The sequence below is a fragment of the Odontesthes bonariensis genome, chromosome 10 (assembly GCF_027942865.1).
Source record: "Odontesthes bonariensis isolate fOdoBon6 chromosome 10, fOdoBon6.hap1, whole genome shotgun sequence".
NCBI classification, from domain to species: Eukaryota; Metazoa; Chordata; class Actinopteri; order Atheriniformes; family Atherinopsidae; genus Odontesthes; species Odontesthes bonariensis.
Genome location: NC_134515.1, coordinates 3,561,388 through 3,589,352, shown reverse-complemented (window position 1 = coordinate 3,589,352; position 27,965 = coordinate 3,561,388). Strand labels below are relative to the sequence as shown.

General features: G+C 41.7%; 1 protein-coding gene across 1 annotated transcript; it reads left to right on the top strand.

Moving 5' to 3' along the window:
• Positions 1 to 674: 674 nt before the first annotated feature.
• On the top strand, positions 675 to 27,716 carry clcn6 (chloride channel 6). The gene is made up of 23 exons (XM_075475957.1): positions 675 to 769; positions 4,007 to 4,066; positions 4,141 to 4,206; positions 5,311 to 5,376; positions 5,456 to 5,522; positions 6,771 to 6,877; positions 8,285 to 8,411; positions 9,659 to 9,726; positions 10,857 to 10,915; positions 11,371 to 11,503; positions 12,392 to 12,505; positions 13,522 to 13,688; positions 13,940 to 14,051; positions 15,392 to 15,521; positions 16,243 to 16,396; positions 18,606 to 18,762; positions 19,576 to 19,682; positions 20,569 to 20,755; positions 21,534 to 21,694; positions 24,271 to 24,427; positions 24,501 to 24,608; positions 25,367 to 25,492; positions 27,259 to 27,716. Exons 1-23 carry the CDS (start codon positions 695 to 697, stop codon positions 27,337 to 27,339), a joined length of 2,589 nt encoding a protein of 862 aa, XP_075332072.1. The 5' UTR covers positions 675 to 694; the 3' UTR covers positions 27,340 to 27,716.
• The last annotated feature ends 249 nt before the right edge of the window (positions 27,717 to 27,965 follow it).

Below are 27,965 nucleotides of genomic sequence, written 5' to 3'. Positions count from 1 at the left end.
AAACAAAAAGTTTAAAATAATAAACATAAATACAATAACATAAATCAAGTTTATTATTGTTATCAGTGTTATCATAAAAAAAGGTAAACACAGGTACAAGTCATGTGTTAGGTCAAGATGAGATACAAAATCAAGGAGGTCAAGTGATAATAGGGAGTCCAATTGAATTTGCACAAGTTTGATTGTCAGATCGTGTACTGCATTCCAGAAATGGTTTAATTTCTTGCAATTCCAAAATACGTGGATAAGCGAACCAGTAGATGTTTTACAGCGATGGCATTCTTGCTAGAGGAGGTTAGAGAACTGGGGGAGACCAGGCTCTCTCTTGAGGGACTACTTTCCTTTTCTGTGCCCTCAGCTTGGAGATTTGTGTTTAATTTCTTAAAGACTACAGGACTTTTTGAAAGGATTTAGTTTATTTTTTATTTAGTGAATTGTTTATTTATTTATTTATTTATTTATTTATTTATTTATTTATTTATTTATTTATTTATTTATTTATTTATTTATTTATTTATTATTTGATTTGATTTGATTTTGTCACTCCTTCGTCGACGCTCCACACCCGCAGTTACATAATTTGTACCGTTGGTGGCGGTAATGCAACAATACGGATACTAACCGCCAATAAATTACAAGAAGAAGAAAAGAAGAAGAAGAAGAAGAAGAAGAAGAAGAAGACACAACAACGAAGATGGCGTGCTGCAGAGGCTGTTTTTGTTGCCAGTGTTGCTGCAGAGAAGAAGAGACGCGGACGCCGGAGGAGCTGGTGAGGGCACCCAGGATAAGTGATGGAATTGGGGGTTTATGGGTTATTGTCTGATGTGTTCGGGTTCTTCAGGTTCTGGTGTGAAACCTCCTGAAACCACCGGTCTGCTCCACCCTGCTGCACACTTACTGTTTGCTGCATCTGTTGGAAGCTGCACACAATAACCTGGCATCAACTCTCATTGCAGACCAAACTGTGTAAATTCGCCTTTTTCTTTTTAAAGAAGCTAAAATAATAATAATCAACTTTTCAGTTGTGTTGCACATTGTCTTCTTGACTCTGTAGGTTTTTTATTTATTAAATCAGGTGATGATTTGGAGATTTCTGGTTGTGTCACGTGTTTACATTTAATTTGGCACGAGTCCTAATCATGATTTCTGTCTTTCAGACTTGAATGAAACTTCTTTCACATTTTATAATAATAATAAACCTTATTTCACAGACTCAAGGTCCAGATAAGAATATGCAGTACATTAAAAGACATACCCCCCCCCCCCCCCCCCAAACACACACACATACACACACACAGAGACAATCATTTCATGAACATCGGATTGGGGGATAGGCCCACATATAATTGGCTTTTCCAGTATTTCCAGATGTCAGAATTGTATTGGGTGTCACTTTCCTTTATCTTAGACAAACACCTTATGATTCCATTTCTTGATAGATTTAATCTACACATAAATTTATACATACGGCTCCTCATTAGAGCCTGAAATGTGGGCACATTTGCAGTGACAAAGAGAGAACTTGCACTTTCCCACCTTGGAGCCTTAAGCAAAATTCTAAGTTCATCATTATAAGCCACCTTGATCTTATTCATCTTAGTTCTGCTGTAACTACACCAAAGATGAGCTGTATATAGTGGAGTACAGTAAGTTTTAAAAAGAGATATTTTGACCTCCTTCGCACACATATAAAATATTCGTGCCAGCATATTCGCTTGAGCATACAGCTTGCACTGACGCTGAATATCATCATCATCACATAAGTCATTCCTAAGAATATGACCCAAGTATTTTGCTTTAGTTATAGTTGTCAGCTCACTGTCATTTAGATAGTTATGTTATGTTTTTTTATCAGAGGAATGAGCTCACTGTCTCCACTCTTTATGCACTTTTAAGGGAAAATTCTTGCTGTTTTTCAAGTCGAGGTTTAACATTTATTATTATATATATATATTATTATTATTATTATTATTATTATATATTACGGAGCCCCTAAAGGGACATGGAGGGATTTATTTGTTTTGCGAGATCTCGCAAAAGTTTTTTCCCCACGCCAGTGAACCTGAAGTAAAACAGACACAGCGATGGAGGAGCCTACCCATCATCCGTGGGAGAAGTTTATTGATTTCTATTTCAGTATTGGCCTAACATATAAAGACATCAAATCCGTTCTTGCACGTAGACATGGCTTTGACATAAGTGAGAGACATCTGAAAAGATGATGGGTAGGCTCCTCCATCGCTGTGTCTGTTTTACTTCCGGTTCACTGAAGTGGGAAAAAAACTTTTGCGAGATCTCGCAAAAAAAAAATGTCTCCATGTCCCTTTAGGGGCTCCGTAGTATGTGTATATATATATATATATATATATATATATATATATATATATATATATATAAAAATAAATTGTTTAGTCATATAAAAAACTTCTTTCAATGCTAAACTTTCATGTTTCAGGACATTAAAAAACTAATCTGGTCGTCACCAGGTCTTAAAATGAGGCAAATATCATTTCAGATGAACAACGGCACGTGACATATTACGCTGAGTCATTATTCAAGTAACACAGAAGCAGTGTGGGAAAAGTAAGTGAACCCTTACTGAAACCCAAGAGCTACATCTCAGACTCTGCAGGCCTCAGTTAGCATGTTCAAGGTTAAAGGTCACCCCAAGGTCAGAAACCCAAGAGCTACATCTCAGACTCTGCAGGCCTCAGTCAGCATGTTAAAGGTTAAAGGTCATGACAGCACAGTTAGAAACAGACTGAACAGGTATGGCTTGTGTGGAAGGGCTGCAGGAGAAAGCCTCTTCTCTCTAAAAAGAACATGGCAGCACAGCTTAGGTTTGCAAAGCTGCATCTGAACAAACCACAACACTTCTGGAACAATGTCCTTTGGACAGAGCAGACCAAAGTGGAGATGTTTGCTCATAATGCACAGCAGCAGGTTTGGAGGAAACCAAACACAGCATATCAGCACAAACACCTCATACCAACTGTCAAGTACGGTGGTGGAGGGCTGATGATCTGGGCTTGTTCTGCAGCCACAGGACCTGGGCACCTTGCAGTCATTGAGTCCACCATGAACTCCTCTGGATGCCAAAGTGTTCTAGAGTCAGATGTGAGGCCGTCTGCCCGACAGCTGAAGCTGGGCTGAAACTGGCTCATCAACAGGACAATGATCCCAAACACAGCAGCAGATCTACAGCAGAATGTGTGAAGAAGAGAAGAATCAAGGTGTTCAACGGTCCAGTCAGAGTGCAGACCTCAGCCTGACTTAGCCCACATTTACACATAGCCGGGTATTTAGAGAAACGAATGTTTCCCCCCCTCCGTTTACAATAATAACATCGTGCACACAACATCGTTTTCAAAAAACTTGTCATTTACATCAACCCGCATAAATACGCCGTCAAGCGCCATAATAACTCTGCCAAACCAGTGTAGGGAAAGGAATAAAGCCATGCAAGCCAATCAAAATCCTCAGAATCGAGGACTTTCCTCATGTGAAGGAGGAGATAACGCGAGCAAATATCACAACAAAACTGAAGGCAATGAGAGGGAAATATAGACAGTCAGTGGATACTGGACGCAGGAGCGGCCACGGAAGAGTGGTGCTCCTCTATTTTGAACTGTGCGAGCAGGTTTGGGGTGGCAAATGCAATAAGGCCACAAACGTAAAAATTAGTAGAACTTTAACATCATCCATGATAATCCTGATCAGTAGCCAAACAAACTGTAAACATAAGGCGCTCGCATGACGTTAAGCATTTTCTGGCGCATAATGTGACGTTTAAGAACCTAAAACGCCGTTTCTCCCAGTTGACACGGCAACACATAACCGGCGTTATCAGAAATCTCCACTTTAGCCGGAGGTTTTAGAAATAATCGTTTTCTGTGATAAAAACGGGGTTTTGGTGTAAATGAGAGGCCAAACCGCAGGAAAATATCTGCGTCTTCCTATCGTGTAAACGGGGCCTGAGATGCTTTTTTTTTTTTTCTTTTTTCAGACAATACTTGGGGAAATCAGAGATGAAGATGAGGAGATTCTACCCAGGAAAGACTATGAGGTGAGAAAGGTTTGAAAGTTGTGGTGCAGATGAGTCGGTGGATGTGTGACACGGTGTTTATTTGGCTTTTCCAGAGCTTGGATTATGACCGCTGCATCAACGAGCCGTATGTGGAGGTTCTGGAGGGGATGAACAACAAGGTGACACGCTGCCTTTCTACTATCTATTTTTTTATTTATTTGAATAGGGACAGTGCACATTAATGAACATCAGTATAAAAACAAATGTAAATATGCCGGATTATAGCTACAAAGCTAGTTTTCATCCGTAGTCCCTAGGCAGGCAAATACACAAGAAAGAAAATACACAAGAAAGAAAATATAATATACAATAGAAGCATCACAGGGAATGTTGAGAGTCTAATGGTCACATGACTGGTTTGCTTTCAGCCATAGTTTGAACTGAGCTCTAATCAGTGTGGGGCTCTCCCGTATGTGCAGAGGAAGACTGTTCCAGATGATATATACCCGTGTGTGCTGTTTCTGTTCCAGGGTGTCCGCGGAGTCTTAAAAAGTCTAAAATAGTCTTCAATTACACATTTTCAATTTAAGGCCTAAAAATGTCTAAAATATAGAGATATTTTGCACTGTAAGTCTAAAATTGAGTTTTGAGTAATTTAAGACCTACGTTTCAATGCAAAATATCAACAATATTTTTACGTCCTTTTCCACGCCGTTTTTTTTCTGTTATGGTGGCAGTTATGGTCCGTGTAGTTCTACATGACGCGTTGCTGTTAGTGGAACGTACAATAATAAAACTACAGATGTGAAACGGAAATGTACTGCCGTCACAGGATGCAGCAGCAAGCATTTTGATTCTGTGTGCAAGCAAGGCGGGAATCGTTATGAAGTAGGCTCCGAATGGCAGGAGATGGGGAAGTGTAAATTCAACGAGAATTGGCTCTCAAGGGAAGAGTTTGCAGACTGGCTAAAACGTGTCCCCGCTGACGATAGTGAGGCATATTGCACGTTCTGCAAAAGAACGCTTAAACTCGGGACCTGGAGTCTCACACGAAATCCAGCAAACACCAGGAGTCGGCAAACGCGACACCAAATTCCCACGGAATTGCCCAGTGAAGGTCTTAAATTTAACCCATGATGGTCTAAAAAAGGTCTAAAAAAGTCTAAAATTGCACTTGTTAAAACCTGCAGACACCCTGCTGTTCAAACCTCTGAGGAAAAGCACATTTTCTCTGCTTTTAATCCCAGCCGAGCTGCTCACAGATGGTTTTTAACTCCCAACAGAAAGCCAGAAAGTACGAGGCGGTGCGGTGGATGATGGTGTTCGTCATCGGGGTCACAGTGGGGCTGGTAGGTGCCTTCCACATCTCCCGCCCTCCCATCGTGTTGCAGGTGAACGGGACGTGTCTCCCTCGTGTTTCTCTTTCAGGTCGGCCTGTTCGTGGACTTCTTTGTGCACCTCTTCACCAAAATCAAATTATCTCTGGTTGGAGATTGTATCCTTTCAAACAGATTTCTGAATGTGTACACGCCATAGCTCCACCTGTCATGAACATGAGGTTAATATGAGCCCTTATACCAGAGATGCTCATTGTGCGGCTCCTCAAGCTCTAACTGGCGGCTCGCACTCGCATAGTAGCTTATAACAATATGGGAACAATAACAATAAATCTTTTCAAATAACACTCAGCGAATACTGCACAGTATTAGGTATTTTTATTAAGTTTGCGTTTTTGTAGTATTAAGTATTTTTATTAAGTATTAATTAATAGGGGTGGGACGATATGCTTTGATCACGATTCGATTTGTATCACGATTCTTGATAATTGCGATTCTACAAGTATTGTGATTCGATATAATCAGTAATTGCAATTTTCTTCCGCCTTAAAAAACAAAACAAGTTGAATCATACACTTCTAGAATGAATGTCATTCCCATAAGCAATGCACATCAGTCTGTGTCAGTCAGTCCAGCAGCTGACATTTATTTCAACTGAGACAAAAAGAGGTACTTAACATGTACAACATCTTTTAAAGTTTACAGTTACAAAATGAATTGAAATGTCCACACAGCACAAATGTGGGCTAGTCTTAACATAACTTAATGTAATGAATTAATGAAGTTTTTCTGGACATGGATATGACGTAATATAATTGATTCTGGGTAGAAAAATCGATTTTTAAAATCATTCCATGAAAAATCGCGATATGTCCATGAATCGATTTTTTTTTTTATTTATTTATTTATTTTTTTGCCCACCCCTATTAATTAAGTATTAATGGTGTTTCCTAAAGGGGGACTGTTAAACCTGGCAACACAGCCCGCTTAAACCTCCTCACACTTGACCGCAGAGCACGCTAGCTCCTTTAGCCAGCGCGAGATGCAGGCACAATGGATCGGTTTTTAATTAAAAAAGGGCAAAATCAGCACAAAAACCATGCTCACCCTGAATGTCTCACTATGATTACAACAACAAACTACAAATACAACATGAAGAAAGTCGAGGACATGCACGCCAGCTTCCGCTCATCCCAGTATTAATGGAAATGTGGTCTTAATTGAAAATGTATTGGCTGTGTTGGTTCTTTTTTATATGTAGAAATGCATATTTGCAAAAGGGGACTTTAGTATGTTGTGGTAAAAGTGGCACTTCCCTTGATTTTGCTGCCAATGTGGCTCTGGTGAAATAAATCGTGAGGATCACTGGATTAAACAGCGAGTCCACCTTAACTGAACACCTGCAGCTATAGAGCGGTGCACTGACCAAGGCTGCCTCTCTTTGTCTCTGCTGGAACTCCTCTCATTCAACATGACGTTCATCTTCATCGCCAGTGTCCTCGTCCTCATCGAGGTGAGTCCAGCTTGAACCGTTTCTCACAGCTTCGCTCGGACGCTGAGCCACCGGGAACAGAAAAATTAACTCAGACATTTAGAAAAGTCCCACTTTTCTGTTTTTAGTCAGAAGAATCGAATCAAATCAAATCAAATTTATTTATATAGCACATTTCATGTACAAACAGTTCAAAGTGCTTTACATAAAATAAAAGCATTGCAGCAGGGAGTGGAAGAAGCATTAAAAATGCATAAAAGAATATAAAGAGAAACAAATAAAATAATTTAAATGAAATTAAAAACAAGCAACAGTCCAGATAAATTCAAAGATATCGTGCAGATTTCATGCATAGACACTAGGTCTGAATGAGATCTGACAATAAAACTGGAACGACCACATCAGTCACAGCTAATCGCGCTTTAAAGGGATAGTTCGCCTCTTTTGACATGAAGCTGTATGACATCCCATATCAGAAACATCATTTATGAACATCTTCTTACCCCCTGCTGCGTCCTGTGAGCAGAGTTCCAGCCTCGTTTTGGTGTTGATGAAGGTAGTCCGGCTAGTTGGCTGGGGTTTAAAAAATAAAGCGTTTTGCGTCTCAAAACAATATGCGTTCAACAGAGTAATACATTTGCATCACAAAATGGTTCTCCAGGAAAAAGTCAGACCTCACAATCGCTTGGCCCTATTTTCTCTCCCTTCGTATCACTGCCTGCTGTGCAGACCGAGCAGCAAACACTGTAACAGGCGCGTCTGTCGGCAGGCGGCAGCAGGCAGTGATACGAAGGGAGAGAAAATAGGGCCAAGGGATTGTGAGGTCTGACTTTTTCCTGGAGAACCATTTTGTGATGCAAATGTATTACTCTGTTGAACGCATATTGTTCTGAGAAGCAAAACGCTTTATTTTTTAAACCCCAGCCAACTAGCCGGACTACCTTCATCAACACCAAAACGAGGCTGGAACTCTGCTCACAGGACGCAGCAGGGGGTAAGAAGATGTTCAGAAATGATGTTGCTGATATGGGATGTTACACAGCTTCATGTCAAAAGAGGCGAACTGTCCCTTTAATGACGTGGCCGTGACTTTTACCCGTTTACCTCTTGTGTCGCTTTCCTTCCTGTTTTACCTGCTGCTTTTCACTCTGAATTATAGGTTTAGTTTGGTAAGCTGATGCTAATTCCTCCCGTTTTGTTGTTGTTGGTGAACCTGAGGTCGACTCAGCAGGTTTATTACTGGAGTCGTAGTAGTGAGATCTCCATTGTTTGGGTTAGTTACACCAGCTCGCCCTGGATGTAGTAAACCTGCAGGAACCAGGACTTTTAGCTCTTAAGGTTGATCAGAAGTTGTGATTTGGTGCTCCTGCTTTGAACACCAAGCTGCAGCGCTGTGTGGTAACGTGTGATCTTCTCTCCGTGGTCCAGCCGGTGGCTGCAGGTTCGGGGATTCCAGAGATCAAAAGTTACTTAAACGGAGTGAAGATTCCCGGGATCGTCCGGCTGCGAACTTTTCTCTGCAAAGCTGTGGGAGTCCTGTTCAGCGTGGCTGGAGGTAAAATGCTTTGTTATCAAAGAGGCTCAGTGGGGCGAGCAGAGCGGGGGGGCGACCACGTGACCACAGGCCGGGGCGTGAAGCAGAGTCCTCGTGGCCCACCAGCAGCCTCCGTATGCGGGCTGCTCGCTCAGCCGGGCACGGGGCTCTGCTCTCCTTGTTGACATTTTTACCAAAACACACATTTGTGACATTTGTTATATTTATTTTTATTCTTTCTACTTCGACAGCACGGCATGTAGCACCACCAGACGGTTTTATCGGACTTGTACCTCAAACACAATTTAGCTCGAATTATGTTTTTTTCTTAGGCCCAATTATCCTGTTCTTTCTTTTTTGGAGGAAAGATTAGATCAAAGTCAGGAGAAAAGGCTGAATATGGATTTAAACTACAGCTGGGCGAGTTAACTCGTTATTATCGCGTTAACTCGTTTAACGCCGATAAATATTTTATCTCGCATTAGCACATGTTTTATTATTTATTTTATTATTGTAAAAGTCTGTTGCTCACAGGCTTTTATTTTGTAAAAGTCTGTTGCTGTCTGCTGTGGAACAGGAAAAGAAAGTAATCGGCGGATCCACCAAACATGGAGAAGGGTACGGAACTTTTACTCGGCCATTTTCATTTTAAAGTTCTTCCAGACGGCGGAGTCGACAGAACCAAAGTCATCTGTAAACACTACCAAGTTGAATTGTCTTCTCAGCGTAGTAGTTCCAATCTAAAATATCACTTAAAGGCAAAACACACAACTGATATTAAAAGTGTGTTTGCACAACAAATGTTATGGCACTTTCATTCATATGGCAGCACATTTAAAATAAAGCTAAATGCTAAAAGCTATACGCTACTTTTGGATTCATTTTTGGATTCTGCGTACAAATGTGATTAATCGTGCTTAATCAGGGAAATCATGTGATTAATTAGATTAAACATTTGAATCGTTGCCCAGCCCTAGTTTAAATGTAATCCGTTTGTTTTATGGTCCTTTTGTAGGATTTTGCCTCGAGTGACTCGAGCAGCTCCAACGATAAAATGTTCCAATAAAATCTGACAGAACCAGAAGTCGGTCACAATAAACATTTTATTGCACAAATAATTCAGAATTTGCTGCTGATTTAACTTTATGAGGCTGATAAAATAATAAAAGGAGTATGTTTACACGGCTTTTTGTTAATAATGTCCTCAGATTCCGCCTGGACGGCAGAAATATGATTTATCTGCTTTAGATATCTGTTTGTCCTCTCAGGTCTGTTTGTAGGAAAAGAAGGACCGATGATACACAGCGGAGCCATTGTGGGAGCTGGCCTTCCTCAGGTACTCGGCTTCTTTTTTTTTTGTTAACACCATTATTAGTGATGGTTATTCCTCCTGATCTGCTTCACTTCTGTAAAAATCAGTTGTGGCCTTGAACAAAACTGTCTGATTCTGGGAGATGAAGACATGAAACCACGTGTGCTTAAAGCCTCTGCTGATCAAACCCGACGGGAACAGAATAACTGCTCTGTTTAAGACCATCAGCTGTACACTGGAAAAAATCAAAGTCTTACCAAGTATATTTGTCTCATTTCTAGTCAAAATATGTCATTACACTTAATATCAGACACAACTGCCTAACAAGCACCATTTCAGCCAGATATAGGGACTTGTTTGAAGACAATACATCTGGAATATCTTGTTAAATGAAAAAGTCTTGAAAACAAATTGTTTTGAGTCACATATCATATGAAACGACTATGAAGAGGCCTCAGATTAGACCCAGAACTCTCTGGAGGGATCCCCCAGGAGGAGCTGGATAGTGTCACTGAGCAGGGGGATGTCTGGGCTTCCCTTGCTTTGTCTCTATGACCCGACCCAAGTAACATGTGAACCTTTAAAATAAAAAATACACTGGAAAAAATGCCCCTCCAAAAATAAGTAAGAAAAACAACAAATAAAAGACGTTTTTGCTTGAAATAAGCAAAAAGATCTGCCAATGGAACTAGTGAAAATCGACTTGTCAAGATTTCTTGAAATAAAATGTGATATTTAGGACTTTTGAGATAAAAGTGATCTTGAAATTAGCTTAAAAACCTCTTCAAATGTAAAAAAAAAAAAAAGCTTGTTTCATATCATATGTGACTCAAAACAATTTGTTTTCAAGACTCTTCCATTTAACAAGATATTCCAGATGTATTGTATTAAAACAAGTCCCTATATCTGGCTGAAATAGTACTTGTCAGGCAGTCTTATATTAAGTGTAATGAGATATTTTGACTAGAAATGAGACAAATATACTTGGTAAGACTTAGATTTTTTCCAGTGTGAAGCTTGGCTTCTGTCTGAGATCAGTGATCTGTGTGGAATAACCCTGAAAGATGCCTCTCACTTCTCTTTTATTCGCGCATAAGTTCATAGGTCAGACTGTAAGAATGTGTACTCATCAGATGTATTTCCCCTTTTATCAGTTTCAGAGCATCACTTTCAAGAGGATAAAATTCGACTTCCCGTACTTCCGCAGTGACAGGTATGGCTGTGGGAAACCTTCTCACTAGTGAAACAGCTGCTGTACCAGCGTTGTCCACAATAACTCGGCATGCCGTCACATGTTGGGAAAGCAAAGACCCAGTCTGGGCCAGAGTTTCACTCTCTGGGCACTTTAAGAAAAACACTTTCAAAGTTACTGGAATCAAAAAGCGGTGAAGTCAGAGAGGCAGTAGAGTTTATTCTTTAAAAGCTAATAAACAGGGGAAAAAAAGACAGATTTTACAGTTGCATTGTGCAGGCTTTTATTCACTCGTTTCCTATTAAAACTCCTTTTTAACCTGTACCCGGCAGCTCAGAGCATGTGTGAGTTAGTTAAATGCAGAGCTTCACTTCACAATGACAATAAAGTGAGAAACTTGCCTCTGAATGTTGTGAAGTACACAGCATCTATAATGAGATTTGTAATCCTTTCTTCTGCACATGTCTGTTCTTCAGGGATAAGCGAGACTTTGTGTCGGCCGGCGCTGCCGCAGGAGTCGCTGCTGCCTTCGGTGCTCCAATAGGAGGCACCCTGTTCAGCCTGGAGGAGGGCTCCTCCTTCTGGAACCAGGCGCTCACCTGGAAAGTGGTATGTCGTCTTATATCCTCTTCAGGAAACACTACCCAGATCCGCCCTCTGAGGACATCACCTGCTTCCTCCCAGCTCCTTACGCACTTATTTGTTTCCTAAAGCACTAGTTCTGCTCTTAGCTGTTTGGTTTTGGAAGGAAATGCACTTATGATTTCTTGTGACCTGAAGTTCTTTTGCCCACCGATGTGGAACACACTTATTGTAAGTCGCTTTGGATAAAAGCGTCTGCAAAATGACCGTAATGTAATATAATGTTATAATGAAACAGGTTCAAAATGCTTCTATCAGGGAATCCTGACACGGCACACTAATATGTATGGTGGCTGCGAGAGTTCACTGAGCTGCACCAGAAGAAAACAAATACTGGAACGTGACCGGAACGTGACTGAAATCCAAATTAAGAAAATACTTGTGCTGCAAAACATGTAAACATCATGCAAACGAGTCATAATAGGAAAAAGTGACTGAACAGACTCGGACGCACTTGTTTTCAACACTTTCCTTTGAAAATGACTTTTTATCAGTGCTGTGAGAAAATAAGCTAAAATTTAAATTTTAACAGTTGAATTCAACATTTTTTTTAATTGTTTAGTTCCCACTAATTCACATTATGAAACCGTTTGTGTCTGCAGTAATTTAGCAGCAGTTTTTTATGTAAAATGAAGGCTTTGTGGGCACTTTTGTTGGCCCTGTAGCAGGTTTTTATATTTGCATGGCTGTCTGTTTGCCTCTGCTCAGCTGTGCTCACAGCTAATTGTTTACAGCCATATATTTGCATGCGTCTCCTGGCTATAACATGAATGGAGGCGTATCCGGATTCAAAAGAAAATAACAACAATATTCTAAAGCAGAGGGTTGTAATACTTTCCTGATTTCCTGTTTCAGCTCTTCTGCTCCATGTCAGCCACTTTCACTTTAAACTTCTTCCGTTCGGGGATCAACTTTAATAAGTGGGGCTCCTTCCAGCTTCCTGGTTTGCTCAACTTTGGAGAGTTCAAGGTAAAGAATAATTCTGAATAATCTCGTGACTTTTAGATGTTTTTACTTACAAAAATATTAATTATAAAGGCCTCCGTTGAATGTTTTGTGTTTGAATTTTAAACTTCCACGTTGGCTCAACTCATTTCCTTTTATGTGCATTTACTAGAGATGCACCGATACCACTTTTTTTTTTTTTTTTAAACCGAATACAAGTACAAGTACTTACCTTTTAGTACTTGCCGATCCTGAGTACCGATATATGAGTACTAATCGAAGCCATTACAGTTCTGACAATTTAACACATTTTATTGTCTTTGGGCATATTCAACCCAAATCCAACCGTCACTCTGGTGCCGGTTCTGTAGTATCGGAACACTTTTATGAAAACTTTATGAGTACGAGTACACGCACACAGTATCGGTATCGGTGCATCCTTAGCATTTACTTGTGTATTTCTCCTGCTCTTTGATCCCATTCAGACCCCAAATCTTTGTTTAAAAGAGTCTGAGAGTTTATTTCCTTTTATTTCTCAGCATTTAAAGATTTTTAGTTTTTACTGTAAATTACCGACTTTGCCCTGATGATTAAAACACACACTCGTTGGATCTGGTTTCCGGCTCGATGCCCGATATCATAGGTGCCACGGTTGATGCTGTCCTGTTTTCTGATTGGCCGATTGCAGCAAACGAGCTGAATATTATTTGTCCATCAGAATACTGTATTGTCCGGGTAAAGAAACCGAAACCAAAGAGAAACCATGCGTTCACACGTTTTGTTTAAAGGTCCAGACCAAAGCACTCGTTTCAGTGCAGATATGCTGTGCTGTTCACACTCTTTGGGTTAACGTGCACTCTGTTTGAGGAGCTTTTAAAAATGTACAAAGGAGTCAAAGAAAAAAAGCTTTATTCAACCAGAGAAAATCCAACTCTAATGATTAAAGTGACCACCACACGTTTGGATGTGTTGGGTCATATTTCCCCAGTTTGGAAGAGGTTGTTTGATTTGATTCTGAATAAAATATTTCTGCTGACCAGTGTCCAGACGGGGATAAGAACTGCCACCTGTGGACAGCGGTGGACCTGGCCTTCTTCGTCCTGATGGGCCTGGTGGGCGGCCTGCTGGGGGCGCTCTTCAACTGCATGAACAAGTGCCTGGCCAAATATCGCATCAGACACATCCACCCCAAGGCAAAGTTTATCAGGTGACCCGCTCTGTCTTAACCCTTTAAAGTGCCCACTGAGACGGAAAAAAAGGAATTAATGCTTTCGGTAGGTTTACTTCCAAAGAAAATTCCACACATCATTGTCCCTGGAAAATATGGTGGAGGACATTTAAAGGTCAACAAGTGTCACATCTTCCTGTCTTAAAACAATAATGTTCCTTATTCATTACAATGAAACACCAATCTAAGAAGAATGCATTAAAGATGGTCTGAACTTCACACTTTTCCAGAGTTCTGGAGAGTCTGCTGGTGGCCATGGTGACAACGTTGGTGATATTTTCCGCCTCCATTCTGTTGGGTGAATGCCGCGACCTTTCCCCCCCCACAAAGCACAACACTACGGTGAGTGTCTTCACTGTTGTTGCATCACAAGTATGGAGAGGCTCTGAATGAATGCAGCTAACAGGCCATGGCGTGCTGGGAAAAATCTATCGAGGTTATGTTTCTAACCCCGAGGCTCAGACTGTTGGGGAGCTGGCCTTAAGTTTCATTGTTGCCCACGGAGGAGTCGTCCTTATAGGTGGCTGGATTGCGTCAACCCACGGTTGACCCCAGTATCAAAATGAATTTAAATGTCACCGGTGCATCCAGCGGAGTGTGAATCTGGCTTGTAGTATAACATATAGGGCTGGGCAACGAGTAATCGGCGGATCCACCAAACATGGAGAAGGGTACGGAACTTTTACTCGGCCATTTTCATTTTAAAGTTCTTCCAGACGGCGGAGTCGACAGAACCAAAGTCATCTGTAAACACTGCCAAGTTGAATTGTCTTCTCAGCGTAGTAGTTCCAGTCTAAAATATCACTTAACCTTGTAGGACCCAAGCATATGAATAATCATTGAAAAAAAATATTTTGGCTCTTCTTACATCTTTTTGGGTGGGAATAAACCAATATTTTTGGAATTTTTGGAATTGGGCTATTTTTGATCATTTTAGGCAATGTTGCATATTTGCAACTGTGGGCTTTCCTGATTAATTTTGTTCACAAAACCAAGTCATTCTCTGCAGATCGTTTGGCAAAAAAGGTATAAGTGAAAGGTGGACAAAGCAGACCACACCAAACGAGACCAGAACCAACTAGAACAGACCACCGCAAAGCAGAGTGTAATTCACTGACCCAAGAAAATGATGCTGTGACAACTGTCGGCACATAAAATTTAATGTAAAAAAATATTACACATGAATGTAAATAATGTATGTAAATTTAAAAAATCAAATAATGTAATGTAAATAAAAATATCTGCAACTGTGGGTGCCACAAGGTTAAAGGCAAAACACACAACTGATAGCAGCAAGTCATTCAAGGAAACAGACAGTGGAGCGAGGCTTCTACATAAAAACTACAGAAAGATGCTGATGTTAAAAGTGTGTTTGCACAACAAATGTTATGGCACTTTCATTCATATGGCAGCACATTTAAAATAAAGCTAAATGCTAAAAGCTATACGCTACTTTTGGATTCATTTTTGGATTTTGCGTACAAATGCGATTAATCATGATTAATCAGGGAAATCATGTGATTAATTAGATTAAACATTTGAATCGTTGCCCAGCCCTGATGACATCAGTTCATTAAATGAATCTCGATGAGTCCAGCAGAATTCTGTGAACCGGACGCCCTCGTCTCTCTACATTCAGCATCATTCGCCGTTTCGTATTAAGTTGAGGGTTTGGTTTTCAGGTGGCCGGCAGCGAGGACATCAACTCAACCGTCCGCCAGTTCTTCTGCTCCAATAAGACCTACAACGACATGGCGACGCTGCTCTTCAACCCGCAGGAGGTGGCGATCCACCAGCTCTTCCACCAGGACGGTGAGCACAGCTGCTGACTGCTGAAAACAGAGGAATGATGATGCTCTGTGGCACGTTCTATGTATCCGATGTCTGTTAAAAACGAACCTCCGACGGGAGGGTCTCCTATCCCAGGGATGGGCAACTGGCGGCCCGGGGGCCGCACACGGCCCTCGTCCTCACTCAGTACGGCCCGCAAATAGATCAATAATAATTTAATCATTAAAAAAATTATGATTATACTGTTGACCGATAGAGGGCACGGCATACGCAAACAATAGCGGGGCCCGGGCCGCTTTCCGCAACAGCGAATAAGAAAGTCAAGAGCCATGGCCACTAGCAGTGGCAAAAAGAGAAAACTTGACCGAGAAAACCGCATTTTTCAGCCAAAATGGGAAGAAGAGTACCTCTTCAGTTTTGTTCTTTGTTATGAAGGAGTTCAAATTCCTTTTTGCACTTTTGTTTTTAAGCAAATGTTTTTGTTGCTTATTAAGGACGTGTTAAAATGCATTTATATGCAGAAAATAGTTGTATGTTGGTGCAATAAACATACAGATATAAATTCATATAAAATGTGTTCTTATTGAGAATCATTTGTAGCGTCTCATGTCCAATTATTCGAAGTGCGTGGTCATGTGGCCCTCCAATGAGAGTGCTGAGAAAGTGTTGGCCCTCTTTATCATGGAAGTTGCCCATCCCTGTCCTGTCCTTTACTCTCAGGAGTTGTGCTTCCTTCTCGTAGGAACCTTCAGCCCGGTCACCCTGTCCGTCTTCTTCCTGTTGTACTTCCTGTTGGCCTGCTGGACCTACGGTGTGTCCGTGCCCAGCGGCCTCTTTGTGCCGTCACTCCTCTGCGGGGCGGCGTTTGGACGTCTGGTGGCAAACATCCTCAAAGTGTAAGAACAAAGTTCTCTTTCTGTTATCACAAATCTAGTTTTATGCTTCTTATTCATTCGATGGAACCGTTACATCTGCGCTAGTTGAGCAACAAGAATGAAAGAATAAAAGAATGAAGGGAAAATCTGTGGATGCTACATTTACTATATTTAATTTCAAAGCAACCCGGGAGTTAGCAAACTGATCACATTTTACAGAAATGTTCATTTCACATTAATCTGACACTAGCTGCTGTTAGATTAAAAAGATGGGGCAGATGCTATCATTCTCTTTAATGGATTAAACCAAAATGCTCATTGTGCGGCTCCTCAAGCTTTAATTGGCGGCTCGCACTCGCATAGTAGCTTATAACAATATGGTAACAATAACAATACATTTTTTCAAATAACACACAGCGAATACTGCACAGTATTAAGTATTTTTATTAAGTATTAATTAAGGCTTAATGGTGTTTCCTAAAGGGGGCTCTGTTAAACCTGGCAACGCAGCCCGCTTAAACCACCGTCACACCTGACCTCAGAGCACGCTAGCTCCTTTAGCCAGAGCACGCTAGCTCCTTTAGCCAGCGCCAGATGCAGGCACAATGGATCGGTTTTTGATTAGAAAAGGGCAAAAACCAGCACAAAAACCATGCTCATCCTGAATGTCTCACTATGATTACAACAACAAACTACAAATACAACATGAAGAAAGTCGAGGACATGTACGCCAGCTTCCACTCATCCCAGTATTAAGGTAAATTTGATTGTAGTGACCATTTGTCCATAAAAAACAAATTAAACTTAAACCAAACTAAATGAAAAGGCCACTGATGCATCATGGGGGATGTGGTTTAACGCAGGCAAAAGGAGATGAATGTCCAAAATGAATTCTGGCGTTTTCTGATGATTTATTTCAAAACAATAAAAGAAACAATAGAACAAAGAAAACCTGCTGCTCTCTCCTTTTCCCTGTTAAAAAACCATCGGCCCACCCAGGTGCATGCTGGGACTCCAGGTGCCCAGTGTGACCCAATTACCAAAATATTCTAAACAAATAACTAACAAAGAATATTAGCAAAAAATCTAATCTAAATAAAGCACTGAAATGAATCAAATAAAGTTACTCATAATTAGCAAATTAAATTTACAACTAGAAGCAAAAAACAAAAACTAACTTTACAAAAAGCTCCTACAGTGGTCTGAATTGAAAATGTATTGGCTGTGTTGTTTCTTTTTTATATGTAGAAATGCATATTTGCAAAAGGGCACTTTAGTATGTAAAAGTGGCTCTTCCCTTGATTTTGCTGCCAATGTGGCTCTGGTGAAATAAATAGTGAGTATCACTGGATTAAAGGATCCATCTGCAGGTATACTTTTGCTGCTATTAACCCACGAAACCCCGCGGTACCCTTTGAATAAGTGACCTGCAGTAACCGCCGGCTGTGTAAAATGGACGGATGCATCATCGTTGGAGACGTGAAGTTACGAGCGAGCGGTGGATTGATGGAGAACAGCCCCCCCATTGCAAACTCTGCCCTGATGTACACCTGCTTCCTCCTCCGTTTGACTCTAAATGCGACTGTAATTCACTGTAATGTCATATAAGATAGATATAGATAGATACTTTATTGATCCCGAAGAAAATTCAAGCATCCAGTAGCAAGACATAATAAGCAATACAAATGTTATACAATTATAAACACTTTAAAAACAATCTAAGAATTTAAAAAAATAAATAAATTTTAAAAACAGTTTAAAAATCAGTTTAAAAATATAAAGTGACCAATGAAATGAGACCAAAGTGAAATATAAAGTGAAATTCAGAAGTGCCATCACTGAGAGCTGTTGTACAGCCTGATGACCGGAGGAACAAAAGAGTTTTTGAGTCTGTTGGTGGAGCAGGAAGTGAAATATAAGAAGTGAAACCTGTGATTTGGGCTTTCCGGCACACTGCCCCTCCGCTGACCTCAGCTGGGAGCTACAGTCCATCCATCATGTTTACACGGCCTAACGCTGTGATGACGTTCCCCCCGTTCATGGGTCAGTCCACCAGTGTAAAGCTAAACTATAGCAGAATAACTGTAGCTGTTTCCAGTCTTTGTGCTAAGCTAAGCTAACCATGAGCAAAAGTGTGATGTGCTGCCTGTAGGACTTTGGCCTCCTCGGCCGGGGGGGTCTGAGCCTTTATTGACTTCATGCTTCTCACAGCGAGTCTCTCCTCTGGCAGGAAACTGGGAATGGACATCTACTCCGGGACGTTTGCGCTGATCGGAGCCGCCGCCTTCCTCGGAGGCGTGGTCAGAATGACCATCAGCCTCACTGTCATCCTCATCGAATCCACCAATGAAATCACGTTCGGGCTGCCCATCATGATCACACTCATGGTAAGCAGTTCATGTGATGTTTGGCAGCAGTTTCAGACCTTTGGGAGAACATTTAAAGATGTTGTTGATCTACAATAACTACTACTATAATAATAATAATCTACAATAACCGTCTTTTTAACCAACACCAACAGACGTTTGCACATCACTCCTGTTCTTAACTCCCTCCATTGGCTTCCTGTCCTTTATAGAACTGATTTTAAACTTTTAATGTGTGTTTTTAAAGCTCTTATCGGCCTCGCCCCGTCGTATTTATCTGAGCTTTTAACAGTCCTGGCAGAGCTCTGAGGTCAGCAGATCAGTTTCTGCTGGAAGTGCCCAGGTCAGAATACAAACCCTGGGGTGAGCGAGCCTTTTCCCAAAGCTGCCCCCAGGCTCTGGAATAAGCCCCCCGTCCAGCTGCGTCTTATTTCTGACCCGGGCCTCTTCACATCCAGGCTCCGTGATCTTTTCTTCCTTTTAACATCGTAGAGCTTTTTATTTTCTATTTATTTTGATGTTGAAAAAAGCAAAAAAAAAGCTGGAAAAAGTGATAGTTTTGTGGCTTTTTGAAGGAATAAAAGAGCAATTTAATGTGAATCCTGTGGAAATAGCAGCAACTTCTGGAACTGTTGGCTTTCCACGACTCTATTTGCCTTTTGGATGTTATCGGAGAAAATGGATTGTGGCAGATATCTTTCCCCAGGTTTACTCCTCGCTAACAGCTGGAATCCCTAAGAATATAGACATTTGATCAAACAGGTCAAATGCTACGAGCGACTTCTATTCTGATCCGGGCTTGTTGGTAACAGGTTCACTTGTGTTGACTGTTAGGTTGCCAAGTGGACCGGAGACTTCTTCAACAAGGGCATCTATGACATCCACATCCAGCTGAGAGGAGTCCCGCTGCTGGAGTGGGAGACCGAGGTTGAAATGGACAAGTAAGAGTTCGGTTTCTGATGGTTTTATATAGATTTAAAGGGATAGTTCGCCTCTTTTGACATGAAGCTGTGTAACATCCCATATCAGCAACATCATTTCTGAACATCTTCTTACCCCCTGCTGCGTCCTGTGAGCAGAGTTCCAGCCTCGTTTTGGTGTTGATGAAGGTAGTCCGGCTAGTTGGCTGGGGCTTAAAAAATAAAGCGTCTTGCTTCTCAAAACAATATGCGTTCAACAGAGTAATACATTTGCATCACAAAATGGTTCTCCAGGAAAAAGTCAGACCTCACAATCGCTTGGCCCTATTTTCTCTCCCTTCGTATCACTGCCTGCTGCCGACAGCTGACAGAATCAGAATCAGAAAAGGTTTTATTGCCAAGGAATTTGGCCTGGTCTGTTTGGTGCCATAAAAACTAAAAATATAATAATAATAAAAAAAAGTAATAAATGTCAATAAATTAATCAGCCGCGCCTGTTACGGTGTTTGCTGCTCGGTCTACACAGCAGGCAGTGATACGAAGGGAGAGAAAATAGGGCCAAGAGATTGTGAGGTCTGACTTTTTCCTGGAGAACCATTTTGTGATGCAAATGTATTACTCTGTTGAACGCATATTGTTTTGAGAAGCAAAACTCTTTATTTTTTAAACCCCAGCCAACTAGCCGGACTACCTTCATCAACACCAAAACGAGGCTGGAACTCTGCTCACAGGACGCAGCAGGGGGTAAGAAGATGTTCAGAAATGATGTTGCTGATATGGGATGTCATACAGCTTCATGTCAAAAGAGGCGAACTATCCCTTTAAAGTATATGGAGAATTATCGTAAGCTGCCATCAAAAAAAAACAAAAAACAGAAGTTTCAGTTGCTTCCCTTTTTCCCTCCGAGGCTGACTGCCAGTGACATCATGGAGCCCAACTTGACCTACGTGTATCCCCACACCCGAGTGCAGTCCCTGGTCAGCATCCTGCGCACCACCGTGTACCACGCCTTCCCCGTGGTCACTGAAAACCGGCAGAACGAGCAGGACTTCATGAAGGGCAACATCCTGATCAGCAACAACATTCGCTTCAAGGTTGGTGCCACAACACTTTGAGGATTTTACTCTGACCGGCACACAGTAAATTCTTTCAGAAATGGCGGTGTTGTTGTTCTGAGAGGAAGGAGCTAAACCGGAAAAGTGATTCTGGAAATGATGTTGTTAGCCGACCAATCACAACCCTTGAGGTCTCCGCGAGTCTCCGACTCCTCGACGGATAGATAGATAGGAATGATGGAAATCAGGCCTTACACGACTACTTTCAGCACTACTTTATGTTAAACTTCAGCTTTCAGTTGTTAGTTTGAGCATTTGAACCACCTGGTTAGGTTTAGGCATCACAAACTATTTGGTTAGGATGAGGAAAACATCCCCACTTTTAGTATAAAAATAAAAATAAAAAAGCTTTTTTTTTTTATCTCCATTTACAAAATGTACAAACCAGATGCAGAAAAAGCCTTTTTTTTTTTTTTTTTTTTTGCTTCCAGCACATCAAGATTAAAAAATAAATGGCTGTTGCGTCTTCGGGAGGGTCGACCATAAATCAGCCTTTAGTTACATTGGATGGAAATCTGCAGCTGTTGGAGGAACTTAACTCTTTTTCATATGTATTTATGTCCTCAGTTAGAACAAACGTGTCAGGAAGTGTTGAGACTGACGCCTTGTTGGTTCTTGATCTTTTCAGGAATATTTCAGAGGACTGCAAATAAATGGCTGTACAAGCCAAAAACAGCCGTTCCTGTTTTAACAGTTTAGATTGGCCGTGACGACAGAACTGTTCCATGTCTGTAAACTGCTTGACTTTCGCACGCAGAAATCTAGCGTAGTGTCCCGTGCGGCGGAACAGCGGCGGCGCAGCCAGTCGATGAAGTCCTACCCGTCCAGCGAGCTGAGGAACGTCTGCGATGAGCAGAACGCCGTGTCGGAGCCGGCGGAGGAGGGCGAGGACATGCTTCAGCAGATGTTGGAGAGAAGGTGGGTCGGACTCCACCTGTTTGTTCAAGGTCCAACAGACAATCTTAGAAACCGCCGGGTGCCCGACAATTTCAGTCCAAATCTAATGAAACCGAAGCCAGAAGGGACATTTAACTTGGATCTCTTTATCTCAAGTAAACCAAAGCAAAGATGACTTTTCCTTCTCTTTCTGTGAGTCTTAACCCATTGGCGCCTAAAGCACCTGCAAAAAAAGCTGCTCAATGCCTAAGCCAGTTTTTAGAAAAGGTCCCCAATGCCTGAGGTTTTTTTTAACTAAAAACAATTAATTGAAAACACCTAAGAACAATTCAATAGTCTCAGCCTCTGAAACACATAAAGACATGAAATAATTTGCATTTTAAAGGTTAAATTCTCTGCTTTTATTCCGTCATGTTCATTCAGCATTAACACCAACACATTATCATTAAAAAAAAATAAAAAAGATGAGTCAATACACACACAAACACACACACAGACACACACACGATTCAGGATAATACCCAATGCTGCTATTTATTATACTACTATTACTATACTATAACTAATCATCATTACTATTATTATCATCATTATTATTATTAGTATTAGTAGTAAATGTAGGCACCACTTCAGCTACATTTCTGGCCATGATAGAGACGTCATTGCAAAATTATAATATCAGCAATAATAATGAATGATAAAAAGAAACTGCAATATATCTTGCATTTTGCAGTTATACTGTAAACTTCAGTGACACGACTTCTAAAACATCATAGTTATACTGCAGTAATTCGCACCGGGCTCTCTTTTTTTTTTTTTTACATAAAGGCAACGCCACTCAAATAAGAATGAGAATTGTCAGAATGAAGCGCAAGAATAAATAATTACCTCCAGATCATGTCAAAACGATCTCGTGCCATCACTCGGGCGACATTTGTCTGATACAGCCACTTGCTCTGCCTCCAGTAATCCCGGCGAGTTAGTAGTTTGATTATTCCAAAAGTTAGGCAGATACCGATGAAAGATTTCATCTCCTGCTTTGACACGGGGCTCCACTTCGTGTTGGGTGGTGTGTGGCCGCGCGCCTGATCCGCATATAAGTTTGTCTGTGTCACCAACATATCCCAAACTTCATCAGTGAAAATATGCGAGAACACATCTAAAGGACTTGCATCTTCAGATATTGGCACCTTCAGCCCCGGTGTACGAGTAAACTTTTGTTGACGTCGGGGGCAAAATCCAGCGGACTGCCAGTCTACTTGAAAGCCAAAAAATTCCTCGTCCTCATCCTCTCCAAACAAATACCAATCATTGTGCATTACATGCGCCTTGAAAATAATGATAAATGAACAATGTTGCGCTACGCAACAACTGGCGTTAGGGACCATGTTGCGCAACGCAACAACCGGCGTTAGGCACAATGTTGCGCTACGCAACATCCGGCGTCAATGGGTTAAACTGAGGACACTCAGGAAACCTGTAAGAAGGTTTCAAGCCTTAATCAAGTGGTCAAAATAACAATAATCAACAATCTGAGACAGTGCGACAACCTAAAGCTTAACTTTCCTTACGGTTTGATTTAAGGATTCCAAAATGTGAAATTTGTTGCGTAACACACGTTAAATCTTCTCAGTGAGGAAATGAGGAAAACGGACACTTCAAGAGAACCAGAGAGGAGTGTTTGGGTGTTCTCTGACAGCGAGAGCCTGTTCAACACACTGTGTTGAACCGTTTACGGTCACTTCACACCTCTGATTCAGGTTAATGGTCACTCTTCGGGTTTATACTGGGACATTTTTCCATTCAGTTATTGGGGAGTGATTTCATGTCCACAAATCAACAGTAGGCGGCTTCATTCACTGAGTCTCAGTCGCCTCCCGGCAGTGACGGCATACACATCAGGATTCAAGCACTTGTGCAACATGAGGATCGGCTGATTAACAGAAAGAATTGACATTTAATTCAATGACAAATTGGTTTGTAATCATGAAAAATTAAAAAAAAAAAAAAAACTATTTGCTCCAAAATTTGCTGTGTGCTGCTTGTTTGAGATGAAGACGATTGAAATAACTGGAAAGCAGCGCACCTTTGTGGTGTCGGAGCCCCTGGGAGTCTCAGGCCTGGGATGGTGCATCACAAAAGTCAAATTACTTCAAAATTAACCATAAACGCAGCGTTTTAGGGTCCACAAACTTCTCTAGTGTTGCTTTAAAAGCAGCGACAGTCACGCTAAGCATGAAGCAGTCTGTAGTAAAAGAGAAGAATCCTATCACAGTTCAGATGAAGGATGAATCCCTCGACTGAGGACACCTTTTAAGTGATCCTGTGCAGCACCGTTCAGATAAGGAGGTCCCTGAAATCCACGCAGTCTCACCCAAGTTAGCTTTCCAACATGAAAACTGTTCAATAATTCTCTACAAGTGTCATCCATCTCTGGAGCTTTTCTTCTTCTTCTTCTGTAGTCTACTCCAACCCAGGACTTAAGCCCCCAACAGAGTGTGACGATGGGGGTGTAAAACTCAGGTTTTAGTCCTTCAGGTGAAGAAGGAGGAGGAGGAGGAGGAGGCTAACTTTGTGTTGTTGCTGTCCACCCGCAGGCACGCTCCCTACCCTAACCTGTACCCGGATCAGTCTCCCAGCGAGGAGTGGACCATGGAGGAGCGCTTCAGACCGCTCACCTTCCACGGCCTGATCCTGCGCTCCCAGCTGGTCAACCTGCTCGTCCGAGGGGTTTGCTACTCTGAAAACCAGTCGGTCAGTCTCCGCCGCAGGTTGGTCTGCACGTCGCAGATGTTTCTGACTTCTCACGATGCCTTTTTCCCCGCAGAGCGCCACTCAGCCCAGGTTGTCGTATGCGGAGATGACTGAAGATTACCCCCGTTACCCTGACATCCACGACCTGGACCTCACCCTGCTGAATCCCCGCATGATAGTGGTACGACCCGTTTCACCGCCCGGTCAGACGACTGCTTCTCCAGAGAGAAAGTTAAAGGGATAGTTCGCCTCTTTTGACATGAAGCTGTATGACATCCCGTATCAGCAACATAATTTATGAACATCTTCTTACCCCCTGCTGCGTCCTGTGAGCAGAGTTCCAGCCTCGTTTTGGTGTTGATGAAGGTAGTCCGGCTAGTTGGCTGGGGCTTAAAAAATAAAGCGTTTTGCTTCTCAGAACAATATGCGTTCAACAGAGTAATACATTTGCATCACAAAATGGTTCTCCAGGAAAAAGTCAGACCTCACAATCGCTTGGCCCTATTTTCTCTCCCTTCGTATCACTGCCTGCTGTGCAGAGCGAGCAGCAAACACCGTAACAGGCGCGGCTGTCAGCAGGCGGCAGCAGGCAGGGATATGAAGGGAGAGAAAATAGGGCCAAGCGATTGTGAGCTCTGACTTTTTCCTGGAGAACCATTTTGTGATGCAAATGTATTACTCTGTTGAACGCATATTGTTCTGAGAAGCAAAACGCTTTATTTTTTAAACCCCAGCCAACTAGCCGGACTACCTTCATCAACACCAAAACGAGGCTGGAACTCTGCTCACAGGACGCAGCAGGGGGTAAGAAGATGTTCATAAATGATGTTGCTGATATGGGATGTCATACAGCTTCATGTCAAAAGAAGCGAACTATCCCTTTAAGGTTAAACTAGATCATTGAGTTGATAAACTAGACAATGATCCCTGTGTTCCCAGGATGTCACCCCCTACATGAACACGAGTCCTTACACGGTTTCACCCGACACCCGCATCTCCCAGGTGTTCAACCTGTTCAGGACTATGGGCCTGCGACACCTGCCGGTGGTCAATGCCGTCGGAGAAGTGAGTGAAAACAGGGGCTGCCTCTTTATTTCAGTGTGTAGATCAGGCAGAGGTGGGTAGAGTAGCCAAAAATTGTACTCAAGTAAAAGTACTGTTACCTCAGAATAATATGACTCAAGTAAAAGTAAAAAGTAGTCATCCAAATAATTACTTGAGTAAGAGTAAAAAAGTGCTTGGTGAAAAAACTACTCAAGTACTGAGTAACTGTTGAGTAACGTCTGATTTATTTGTTAACACAAGCATTCAATCAGACAGACAAAAATACTAAATAATCATCTTTAGGCCAATTAGAGTTCATCCAATTGATAAAATAAATTAAAATGAATTAATTCATTACAAAATAGCTTAAATTAAAATAATCCAGGTAAATTCAAGAACTTATATAAAAAATAAAAGAGACTTAGGAAATGTTTAAAACATGTGTAACCCATATGTAACCTAAAAAACAAACATTCACCTATCCATGGGGGGAAAACGAGTTTAGGAAACTTAGCGCTACATGTTTCCTCAAGTTAGATGTTGAGTTTCTGCTGAAATGTGCGTTTGTTTTGGTTGCCACAGAAGACACATAATGTAGCTGCTGTTTCTCACTCTTTGTAAGGTAAACATGCTTTCAGTATGAGGCCTCGTCTGCGTCTTCATTTCCCACCGTTGGTTCTGACATTTTTCATCTGTTTCTTTGTTTGTTTGCTACGACTGCTAATGCTAAAGCTAACCCGTCCCGCCGCTGAGATCGAGTACGGTCACGTGACCAGACCGCACGGCTGCGTCTGATTGGTGGAACACAGTCAGGTGGTAGAGCCTTTGGTGGAAGTCTAAGGCTGTGTTCGAAACTACATACTACATACTTCCATACAACATACTTCCATACTGCATACTCATCGATCAGACAGTATCCAGAGTGTTTACCCACAATGCATTTCGCTCCTGCCCAAGCCAAAATCAGCCAAATTCTCTTAAGCTCTAAACTCTGTAAACTTTAGCAACATTTGAAACATTTTCAGGTGAGAAAGTAGTCGTTTAGATCCCCAACGTGTTGAAAACCTGACAAAATACCGGCTGTTTACAATTTTGTTCCCACGAATTCGGCGCTACTAAAGCTAGCCGCAGTGAGCTAACGCACTTCCGGTTATTTTCACAAAATAAAATACCCGTTGCCTTTTATCATAGGGAAAGCCATTACCATACAATTGGTGCTTTTGTTTTGAAAACAGGAAGTGAACCTACCCTCGTTGTAGCTAGCTTGAAACTGCCGTTTTGACAGGAAATGACGATCGGCGACGTCACGTTACGTTGCATCTTGGGTAGTTTGAGTATGAGTAGTAACCTCATGATGCATACCCAACATTTCGGAGAATCTAGTATGCATCCGGGAACTTCTCGCTTACTCAAACTCGCATACTAACTCAAAAAGTTAGTAGGAGAAGTATGCAGTTTCGAACACAGTCTCTCTCTGTCAGAATAAAACATTAAAATGAGGCGTACGCGGGGGGATAAAAATAATGAGGCGTAGAATACCAAAGAGGTAAGAAGAAAAGTAACCAGCTCATTGTAGCCTAATGTAGCGGAGTAAGAGGACAGTTTCTGCTGCACACATCTACTCAAGTAAAAGTAAAAAGTATAGAGATTTAAAACTACTCCTAGAAGTATAATTATTTTAAAAAACTTACTAAAGTAAATGTAACTCGTTACTACCCACCTCTGAGATCAGGGCACATGAGGGGAAACTGTTCTAACTCTTATTTATCACCCGCCTTCTCCTCCAGATCGTCGGAATAATCACAAGACACAACCTAACCCACGAGTTCCTGGTGGCCAAACTGCGGCAGCACTACATCACCATCTGACCCGACTTTGGACATCCCGTCACAGCTCCGTTCAGCCCGGTTTCTCTCTCGGTTTGTCTCTGGTAAACATCTCCTTTCTCTCGCAGGTACAGCTGGGAGGACACGTTTCAGTTCAGTTTCCCTTCCTCTGCTTTTTTCCTCAGATGGTGGGAGTGTTCAGATAAATCTGTGTCAGTCTGACACGACCGATGAGCCTCAGGGCAGAAGTGTTCCCTGCAGTTATAAGACTTTGGTGATTAGACTGATGGCTGTTCACTAACTCCCCCTTTTTCATGTTTAAAATGATTATGTTGCTGCTGTGGTCGTACGTTTAAAAATAAAACTGGAATAACCGTCAGTACCGAACAAAACGCCAGCCTCAAAGCTTTCAGATTATTTTCCCACCGCCTGAAGAAGCCACCGGTTAAACAGTCTTTGGCTGTAATCTGCGTCCGGTGGCCAGATTTACTAAACCAGTCAGATAAGTGCGAGGTCGTTACCACGGCCATTTTGTAGCCAACTCATGGTGTGACCCTGCTCACCTCCAGTATATGGAAGCGGTGTTATTATTAAAGGTGAAGAAAACTCTTCAGGCCCAACAGGGGTCCATAAAAAAACAACAAAACCAGAAGAAGAAGTTCAAACTG

Bases quoted from the DNA above. Each gene is read 5' to 3' on its own strand.
- clcn6 (XM_075475957.1), top strand. From the start codon at position 695: ATGGCGTGCTGCAGAGGCTGTTTTTGTTGCCAGTGTTGCTGCAGAGAA. The intron at 4,207-5,310 runs GTGACACGCTGC...AACTCCCAACAG, and splicing joins TGGAGGGGATGAACAACAAG to AAAGCCAGAAAGTACGAGGC. The intron at 15,522-16,242 runs GTGAGCACAGCT...TCCTTCTCGTAG, and splicing joins CCAGCTCTTCCACCAGGACG to GAACCTTCAGCCCGGTCACC.